This window comes from Gymnogyps californianus, chromosome 2 (assembly GCF_018139145.2).
Source record: "Gymnogyps californianus isolate 813 chromosome 2, ASM1813914v2, whole genome shotgun sequence".
In the NCBI taxonomy this organism is placed as follows: domain Eukaryota; kingdom Metazoa; phylum Chordata; class Aves; order Accipitriformes; family Cathartidae; genus Gymnogyps; species Gymnogyps californianus.
The window spans coordinates 90,016,193-90,025,600 of record NC_059472.1 but is presented as its reverse complement, the minus strand read 5'-3'; the positions used below and the strand labels follow the sequence as shown (position 1 = coordinate 90,025,600).

Below are 9,408 nucleotides of genomic sequence, written 5' to 3'. Positions count from 1 at the left end.
TGTATGATGGAATAAAATTAGGGACTGTAGATCCAGTCTACTATCTGATATTAATTAAGAAATGCAATATAGATGAGAAGCCTTATAAACAGTTTTCAAAGGTTATCAGACAAGGTAACACTGCTAGTTAAAAATAACCACATCCACAGTCTTAAAGATGATAAAAATGTTACCACATACACATACTCTGCATACTTCTTTCTCCACCTACCCTTTCCAAAGGGAATCATATATACTGTGATTATCCAGATTTCTCTACTCTAATTTGTTCCATTTTTTGTACACATAATGAAGAGCTAAAAGTATATTGTGATTGGGAAAGAGGTAGGAGCATTGTTTATCAAGACCTGAAAAACACTGGCTACTTCCATGAATATAAAACCTTATTCCAGCATCTCCAGAAATAATTAAAACAAACAAACAAAAACTCAAAACCTTTCCTCACAGGCACGTAAGTATACATTGTCTTCCCCTCCAATATATTACAAACCACTCTTGAGTTACATGCCCAAGAACCTAAGATATAATTCTGGGAGTGACAGAATATCCTGTTGGTACCTCAGCTAAGCCTGCAGCCATCAGTTCTTTCCTCTGTTTCCCTTAGCAACTGTGGAAGTACTTCTCATTAACCCTGTGACTTCTTTTCTTATATAAATGCACTTTGGTCTTTTACTCCTTTCTATTTATCCTATCTCTTAACACTATTCATTTTCTGCAAGTAGAACGCATTTGCTAATGCTCTCAAGGCCACTCCTGCTCCATTCTTACCCATTCCCCACTTCTGGAAAGCTGTATTTTCGGTCCTGAAACCTATCAAAATTTCTTTGACAAAAGCCCGCTTTTTATTCATTATTATTTCATGGAGGTTAAAAAAAGAAAATGAGTTTAGGGCAAATATCTAACAAGCCGTATACTGAAAATATTATTCTGAATAATCCAGCAACTAATATTACAAAGACAAAAATATTTCTTTTATTTTTTTTTGGGGGGGGGGGGGGAGGAGAAGGTGTTGTATGTATACCTGTACACACACATATATATGTATAGCCATACGTATGTGGGGGTTTTACAGGGAATTCATTAAACAAAGATTTTTAGGGTACACAAATATAGCAGAACCAGCCACGTACACACACTGTAGTTTAGATTTCTTAGGAGATTCTTTGGGCAAAGCTATGGCAGGAGGTCAATTCACCCTTTGCTGAACCTGCTGTGTTCCCTCCTATATGGGTCTATAAATGCTCCCCAGTCAATAAAGTCTTGCATGAAGATATCTAGTTCTGGTCAAACATCCTAAAATATTAATTCTTCATGTATTAGTCCTCCACCTACAGTTTCACAGGGCAGAGCACAGAGATATTAGAGGTTTTGATCTGCATCAACAGTGGATTTTAATTCAACATATTTGCAAAGAAGTACAGTAATTCTTCTGGTTAGCACACCCAAGTCAAACATGTAAGATTAGTTGCTATTAAGCAAAATGTAAGAGATGGGTATTTTAATATAATTGTCTACAGATGTTCTGCCAACAGTCACTAATGCCCTGAGGAGACGTCCTGCGCGAAGTGAACGGGGAGCGCTTGCAGAAGCCGCTGCTCTCAACTAAGACTCTCAGCGAAGGCTGGCTGCCCTGCACTGGCAGAGCCAAGGTCTGTCCTGTACTGTTTTGTCATGCCCCTTGCTGAGCAGGGGAGAAGTGGGAATACAGTCAGGAAAGGAATGCTTTAAACAGATGCTGTCCACCACTGTTGAGAAACAAATGTATGACCACACCTTGGGTTTATCTGCACTAAAAGGTCAAGATACAGGAGTAATTGCTATAATTTCACTTGCTACAAAAGACTGGTATTTACAGTACATACATGTTAGTATTCGCTGTAGCTGTGAGCCATTCCCCAGCTAGACCAATAATGTCAAGGGCACTAGAAAGATGAATGAAGTAGCGAGGATGTCCCAAAACTATAGACAAGTAAACCAGATTCTGTGTAATAAATAGTTTTCTCAGCACAGTCTCTATTATCTTTTGTCAAGTGATTATTTAAAAGGATATGGAAATCAATATGGGACACAAGAGCATGCTTCATGGTAATGTTGGGAAAGACAGACATCCTTGAGAAAAGGATATAATGGAGGCTGTAAAGCATTAGGCACCATTAAAAAAATTTAAATTAATCAACTAAATTTAATATCTACATCAGGATGACACGTAAGTGTTTGCTGAAGTTATTCATTTTGGCATATGTTCAGAAGCATCCTATTTTCTTTAGGGCTAGAACTCCATATGTTCTTGAACTCCATATGTCCTTGAATATCTGAACAAAACCAAATGGTTTTACATCTTTCTGCTACTTCCTGGACTGTACTGAGTTAAGGACTGTGCTCTACTTAATGCCTCTGTAAATACAGCAAACAAGTTAGCTGACGATATAGAGGAAAAAAATGGACATGGGAAGTCAGCCAAGCATGTCAAACAATGCCTTAATGAAGAGGGGAAAAATGAAACCATGCAAAACCCAATCCAATCTTGCAAAAGCATCACCATTTCAAATAACATTATCATTAATGAGGGAGCAAGGGGAGCATTTTCCTCCTGCGTTTATAGGTACATATCAAACTGTAGCATCTAAGTAAGAAAGTAAGAGTACCCAATTTAGAAGCCTATTTTTTTTTTTTTTTCCCATTGACCATGCAGAGACCCCTAAATGAGACAGCATAAATAACTTCTGATCTGTTAACTGGTCCCAGAGTAGTACATCTCTTCCCACCAAATGTCTTCTATAACAAAACCTTTTCGGAGCATTATGAACATTACTAGAAACATAGAATTGGCACAAAATATATACCACACATTTGATAAACCCCAGATTTTCATACAAATCTAGTCCAATCCATGAATCAGTATTTCATGCATCCATGAAACGATCTAACAATGAGGCATGTATGTTTTTGCTACTTTACCTGTTTTAACTCTGTATTTTAAGGTGTCCCCATAATCAGCAAGCATTTGTTCCAAGGGCTCTGGCTGGTCAGACAGTTCCAGGCTGAACCCTTCCAAGCCTTCCAGAAGCTGATGGGGGTAATGAAAGTCCAGGACTATTTTCTCTGTCACAGGTTCTCTTAATGTAACTCAGGAGAATCTCTGCCACCTCAAGCAAGAACTGTTCTGTGAAGCCTTCAGCATTTTTAGCAGGTAACACATCTATGCATAAATGAGGAGAACATGCAAATCAGTGTTAAGCGCTATCAGCTCAGCCAGGCTGGTCAGAGACTATTTCAGTGACTATGAATATTCTGCTGAGTTTCTCCCTGTATATCCATTTCACATGCAATCAAACAGGAATGGGGATGTAATAAAACAGTGAGGAAAAGGAAAAACATGGTTAAGAACATAGGGCCTTAGCACATGAATGTTTTTGCAATATTCTTAATTATGCTGTACTTCTTGCTTCAGGCATAAGAAGTGCCACAGAGTGCAAACCTGGCTCGTGAGAGACTCTTCATTTGCTTAGTGGCCATCTGCCAGTGGGTAAGATGAGGAAGGATGAGAAAGGAAGCATTAGCTCGCTTTGCAGCCATTCCCAGGACACAGCAGTGTACTACTCCTCAACTCCACCTTCCAGCAGCAACAACAGAACACATCTCCCAGCAAGAAAGGGAGACTTTATCCATAAATCTTCACACTGCTCCAGAGAGGTGGCTGCCGCAGCGATCACAGTGGTTTCACGGGAAGAAGTGCAAAACACAGAGGGTGAACATCCTTTCTCCCTCAGCATGGTCCTGAAAATGCCTTTGTTCATATTTACAGGGGAATTAGGAAGATGGACACAGCTGGAGGACAGGAAAAGATTTCCATGGCCTGGCTAGTCTCCTTCAATCCTCTGCATAACTGTTTTAGGAATCCACACCATCAGCAGTTTTCAGCCTCTCTGGCTGAGGCAGCAACCTCAACAAATACTCTTCTCTCAGATTTTCCCTGATAAGAAGAAAGGAAATTTTATTTCTGGGTAAGTTTTGAAGAAGATATAGCAATGATGAAAAGAGACTGAGAGAACTCCGAAGAGTGATAATGCACAGAGGTAGAGGTTGGAGAAAGGGGATCTTCATGCTTAGTGTCCTTCAGTTTCTGCTCTCTCACATGTGGTGGTGGCCCCTAAGGACCCTGCCACAGTAGCTCCACAGCATGCTATTGAGGCCCTGTGAGATCTTCCTGAGAGAACAGGCAAAGAGGGTGTGTTCTCAGTAACATTTAAGATGTAGCAATCACAAATTAAGTTTGTTTTTTGTTTTTGTTTTTTTTAATTTAGCCTTACCTGATGCGTAGATATTTGAAAAATAATTCCCAAAGCTCCCAGTGCAAGTCTCTCTCTCCTTACCCTCTTGCTGGAGACTGCAGATGTGTATTTTACTTGCATCTCTAGGTTTAGAATTAATGTCTTCATTTGCAGAAATACCCTCAGCATAGGGGAGAAGAATAAGAAAAACATTATTAGGAACATAAGAACTTCCATACCTGTGAGATTAGCTCTCCATCTGATCCAACTGAAGATAGGATTAATTATTTGACTATGAAAGTAACTTTTTGGTCTCACATAGCACTGATGCTGAAAAAAGCAACAGATGGATTTGAAGAAGCACCCTGAAAAAACCACAACCAACCCCAAAAATCTGAGGTGAGGTTGCTGCACCTGGGAAGGCAGAGTAGCCTGAACCACAAGGATTGTTGTGTCATGGTAGAGCAACTGGTTTACCTGTATGTTGTCCTGAATCTGATTCCTAGCTGTGAGAGAGAGGAGGAAAGGGGAGAGATTAAACACACCGATACAACCTGTGGTTTGAGAAGTCACCACGCTGCAGGTTGCTGGAAGCTGGAGGATTATGCTGGGGTAAGTATCACTGCGGGGTTTTCCTGCATTATGGTCATTACCAAGGGTAGACTACAGACAAGGGGCAGTCACAGGATATTGAGACAGACAGACATTGGCCTGTGGGCCATTCTTTTGTTCTTATTATTACTAAAACTCTTATTTCAACAAGAACAGCGGCTAAGTCCTGGGCTTTGCTTAACATCCAGGTTAAACTGATGCTTAAAATTTACGAAGGAATAACTGACCAGCTATTCTGAAAGTCAATAAAACAAGAATAGTTTTGGAAAAAGCTTTGCTGTCTTGGGATTTGCACAGGCAGGATAATTTACATGGACTTTTATCAAATAATTGCATTTGATGTAACTTTAGGTTCTGTTTTCATGGTGTAGGTAAGGAATATGATTAGTGTCACTTGGCTTTTAAGATAATAAAAGTAACTGAAGCAAGTGTTACTTTTTCTCCTCTGTCACAATGGTACCACAGCCCTTACTGGATAGTTATATTTCCTTTGCTCTTAGCAACCAAGCACTTCATTCACTGAAAAAACAAAATGTAAGCAAAAAAAGCAACTTGAGAATGCAGTTAGTGCTGGCCTACAAAGACAGTGGTAAATCTGATAGCCCTTGGAAAACCAGATATGCAGTGCCCAAAGCAGCTTGTAAGTTGTGAAAATAGTCTTTAAAAAAATTAAAGACTAATCTAGTTTTTCTGACTGCCTAAATTTAAAAGAGGGCTTCACTTTTGTTCCCTTAAAGTGATCCATATATATTTGTTTTGTCATCTTTCCTACTTGCTCTGACTCCCAGCGCAATGCACCTGTCCTGTGCTTTTATCCTCTGCTTTCCAGTTGATCGCACATTTGCTAACCATGAAAACTTAGCAGCATTACTTGGTAAACTCAACCTTTGGAGAGACGGTGAAGCCCACAAAAGAAATTTCAGCTGAGCAGTATCAAGAGGATCACTCCTAGGAGGGCTGCAGAGTCCACCCCTCTGGGTTTGACATACTCACACTGTAAGGTTCAAATGTCTAAAGAGTTCCAGACTAGTCAGAGAGCTGTTCAGGCTAACCAGGAAAAATGGTCCCACTTAGATCTCTCCCCATGCCAGCTGCTTGGATTTAGTAACATTTTTCCCCTAGAAAAACAACTCAACCCTGAACTCCTTTCTACAGGAAAGTGCCTATATCTCCCCCCCCCCCCCCCAAAAAAAAAAAAGTCTGGGTCAAGCTCAGAGAGCAGAGAACATGGTGGTATCTTTCCTTTATTTGGTATCTCAGTGAGCAGATGGTGGAAGACCTGTTTTTAAAGCTTATCTCTGCTTTATCACCAAGCAAGGGATTAATCATCTGGGAAGGGAAGCAGGAAAAGAAGGAAGAATCACACTTTCCAAACTGTAACATCAAGGACTGGTTTTCAAAGGGTAGGGAGCCAGGACACTGCTCTTGCACCAATAACTATTTGTGTGTTTATTATTAAAACTTACCTTAGCTATCTGCTTTACCAAATTCATTTTCCATATCTGAAAATATCTGTTTTCTTAAGAATATCTGTAATATCTATAAAGTCAATAAAAATATCTGTAATATCTGTAGGAATAACATAATACCTGTTTTCTTACTTGCATAGTTGGCAGCAAGCCTATTTCAAAGATAACAGCCTTTATAGTTGAGGTCTTAAGCTTGCTAATTTAATTTAGGGTGGAAATATGCCAATTGTCCTTGTCATGTTGATGACAGACAGATTTATCAGGCTGGGCTAAAAGAGCTGTAGGCTCCCCCTTGCTGACAGACCTGTTTTCTGGGATCACGTGCCAGGAAAGCAGCTACATCACTGCAGAACATCATTCTCAGTCTGTAGAGTGTCTCACATCCAGCACTGCAATATCTACGTTGTCAGCTTTTCCTTCTTCCTCCATACATGCACTGTCCCATGGAGAGGTATGGTCAGGCATATGTGCCCTGACAGCCATAGGACAGAGCTGGTCTGGGGGCAGTTCTGTCCAGCCCTTTTTCTTACCCTCACACTGCAACAGGAACATGTAGTGATGCTGACCCACACCTGTTTCCCCCCGGCTGGCAAACAGCCTGCTTCTGGGAGACTGCAATATGTCGTGTCCACAGGTCTTGGCGTGTGCATGGCCAGGCACAGACAGCCAAGAACCAAGACTGTGGCTTGCGGAGGGGTAAAGAAGGCAGAGAGTTTTCTACAGCTGAAAAAGTTGGACTACCCTGTTAGACATTATTAATACTTAGCTGAGTAGAATAAAATAGACTACTTCAGTTCGAAGGGACCTACAACGATCATCTAGTCCGACTGCCTGACCAATTCAGGGCTGACCAAAAGTTAAAGCATGTTAAGGGCATTGCCCAAATGCCACTTAAACACTGACAGGCTTGGGGCATCGACCAGCTCTCTAGGAAGTCTGTTCCAGTGGTTGACCACCCTCTTGGTAAAGAAATGCTTCCTAATGTCCAGTCTGAACCTCACCTGGCACAGCTCTGGACCATTCCCACGTGTCCTATCGCTGGATACCAGGGAGAAGAGAACAGCACCTCCCTCTCCACTTCCCCTCCTCAGGAAGCTGTAGAGAGCAATGAGGTCGCCCCTCAGCCTCCTTTTCTCCAAACTAGACAAGCCCAGAGTCCTTAGCCACTCCTCATAGGACATTCCTTCCAGCCCTTCCACCAGCTTTGTTGCCCTCCTCTGCATGCATTCAAGGACCTTCACATCCTTCTTAAATTGTGGGGCCCAGAACTGCACACACTATTCAACATGAGGCCGCACCAATGCTGAATACAGCGGGATAATCACCTCTTTTGACCGGCTGGTTATACTGTGTTTGATGCACCCCAGGATGTGGTTTGCCCTCTTGGCTGCCAGGGCACACTGCTGACTCATGTTGAGCCTGCTGTCGACCAGCACCCCCAGATCCCTTCTGTAGAGCTGCTCTCCAGCCACTCCTCTCCCAGTTTATACTTGTGCCTGGCATTACTCCGTCCTAGGTACAGAATCCAGCATTTGGACTTGTTAAATTTCATCCCATTAATCATTGCCCAATCCTCCAATCTATCTAGATCCCTCTGCAAGGCCTCCTGTCCCTCAAGAGAGTCAACAGCACCTCCCAGTTTGGTATCATCAGCAAACTTGCTAATGGTGCATTCAACTCCTGCATCCAGATCGTTGATAATTATATTGAACAGAAATGGCCCTAGAATTGAACCCTGTGGAACACTGCTGGTGACCGGTCACCAGCCAGATGTAGCCCCATTCACTACAACCCTTTGAGCTCTGCCCCTCAGCCAGTTCTTCACCCAGCGCACCGTGAACCCCCTCATTCCACAGTTGGACAACTTGTCCAGAAGGATGCTGTGAGGGACAGTATCAAAAGCCTTACTAAAATCTGGAAAGACTACATCCACCGCCTTCTCTTCATCCACTAGGCAGGTGACCTCAGCATAGAAGGATATCAAATTAAACAGGACTTTCCCTTTGTGAACCCATGTTGACTGTGCCTGATGATTGCATTATTCTTTAAATGCCTTTCAACAGTACCCAGTATAACCTTCTCCACAATTTTTCCAGGAACTGAGGTTAGACTAACAGGCCGGTAGTTCCCTGGGTCTTCCCTCACACCCTTTTTGTAGATTGAAATAACATTAGCTAGCTTCCAGTCAGCAGGGACCTCCCCAGACTCCCAAGACCTTTAATAGATGATCAAGAGAGGTCCTGCCATAACATCTGCTAGCAAATCTGTAGCAAACTCAGGTTAGTAAACTGCGAATTCTTGCAGCCCATCATGGAAACTATTCTGGCAGGACTGAAGCTGGCATGGCCCTAGCAGGAGGCTGCGACAGAAGCAGCTGGTTCCACCATTGCCCTCCCCAAGCCTTTTCCAAACCTTGGCTGAACATTTCCTGTGACAACTTCTGTGTCAACACTAGCTATCATGTGGCCATGCAACAAGTCAGATCAGATCACTGATACAGCTAAAAAACTCACTCTTCGCGGGCAGGGGGCACAGAAAAGCAGAACAACCAGGGTTCAGCAGCTGACTCTGCTCCCTGCACTATGAGGCTGCTGAAACAGAGGGCTGAGGAGAGAAGGAGGAAGACAGGGCCATCCCTTTCAGCAGCAGCACAGACTTTGATCAGCTTTGGCCAAACACAAAATCATGCTTTCACTGTACCAGGGAGAAACACAGATATGGTTTTCAAGATTAAAGATATTAATGCATTTCACCTCAATTTCCTACTTGTTCCAACAGGTATCTTTGTTTCTATGCTCTATCTGCTTAATAACTTAAGTAAAATAATATCTTTCAATACTCAGTCCAGACTAATGAGAAACAATAAAAGGCTATCACCACACCTTCAACAGGATTAAACTGTTTTCCTGTTGTGAATCAGAAAGGTTAGAGTTCCTTTTGCTGTAAATTACTCAATTAAAAATATCAAACCCACTCAATAGACAGATCACTGCATGTGTCAGCTTTCAACAAATTTTCTTTCCATAGCTTACTCTGGTGGCAAAGCACAGAAGGTT

At 42.1% G+C, this 9,408-nt stretch overlaps 1 protein-coding gene across 1 annotated transcript; it reads right to left on the bottom strand.

The window, feature by feature from the left end:
• Positions 1-1,426: 1,426 nt before the first annotated feature.
• LOC127012654 (glutamate decarboxylase 1-like) lies at positions 1,427-6,376 on the bottom strand. Its single transcript, XM_050890887.1, is given in 5 exon segments — positions 1,427-1,959; positions 2,959-3,095; positions 3,097-3,199; positions 4,311-4,452; positions 6,350-6,376. Coding segments are annotated over 5 exon segments (519 nt in total). The 3' UTR covers positions 1,427-1,849.
• Positions 6,377-9,408: the final 3,032 nt, after the last annotated feature.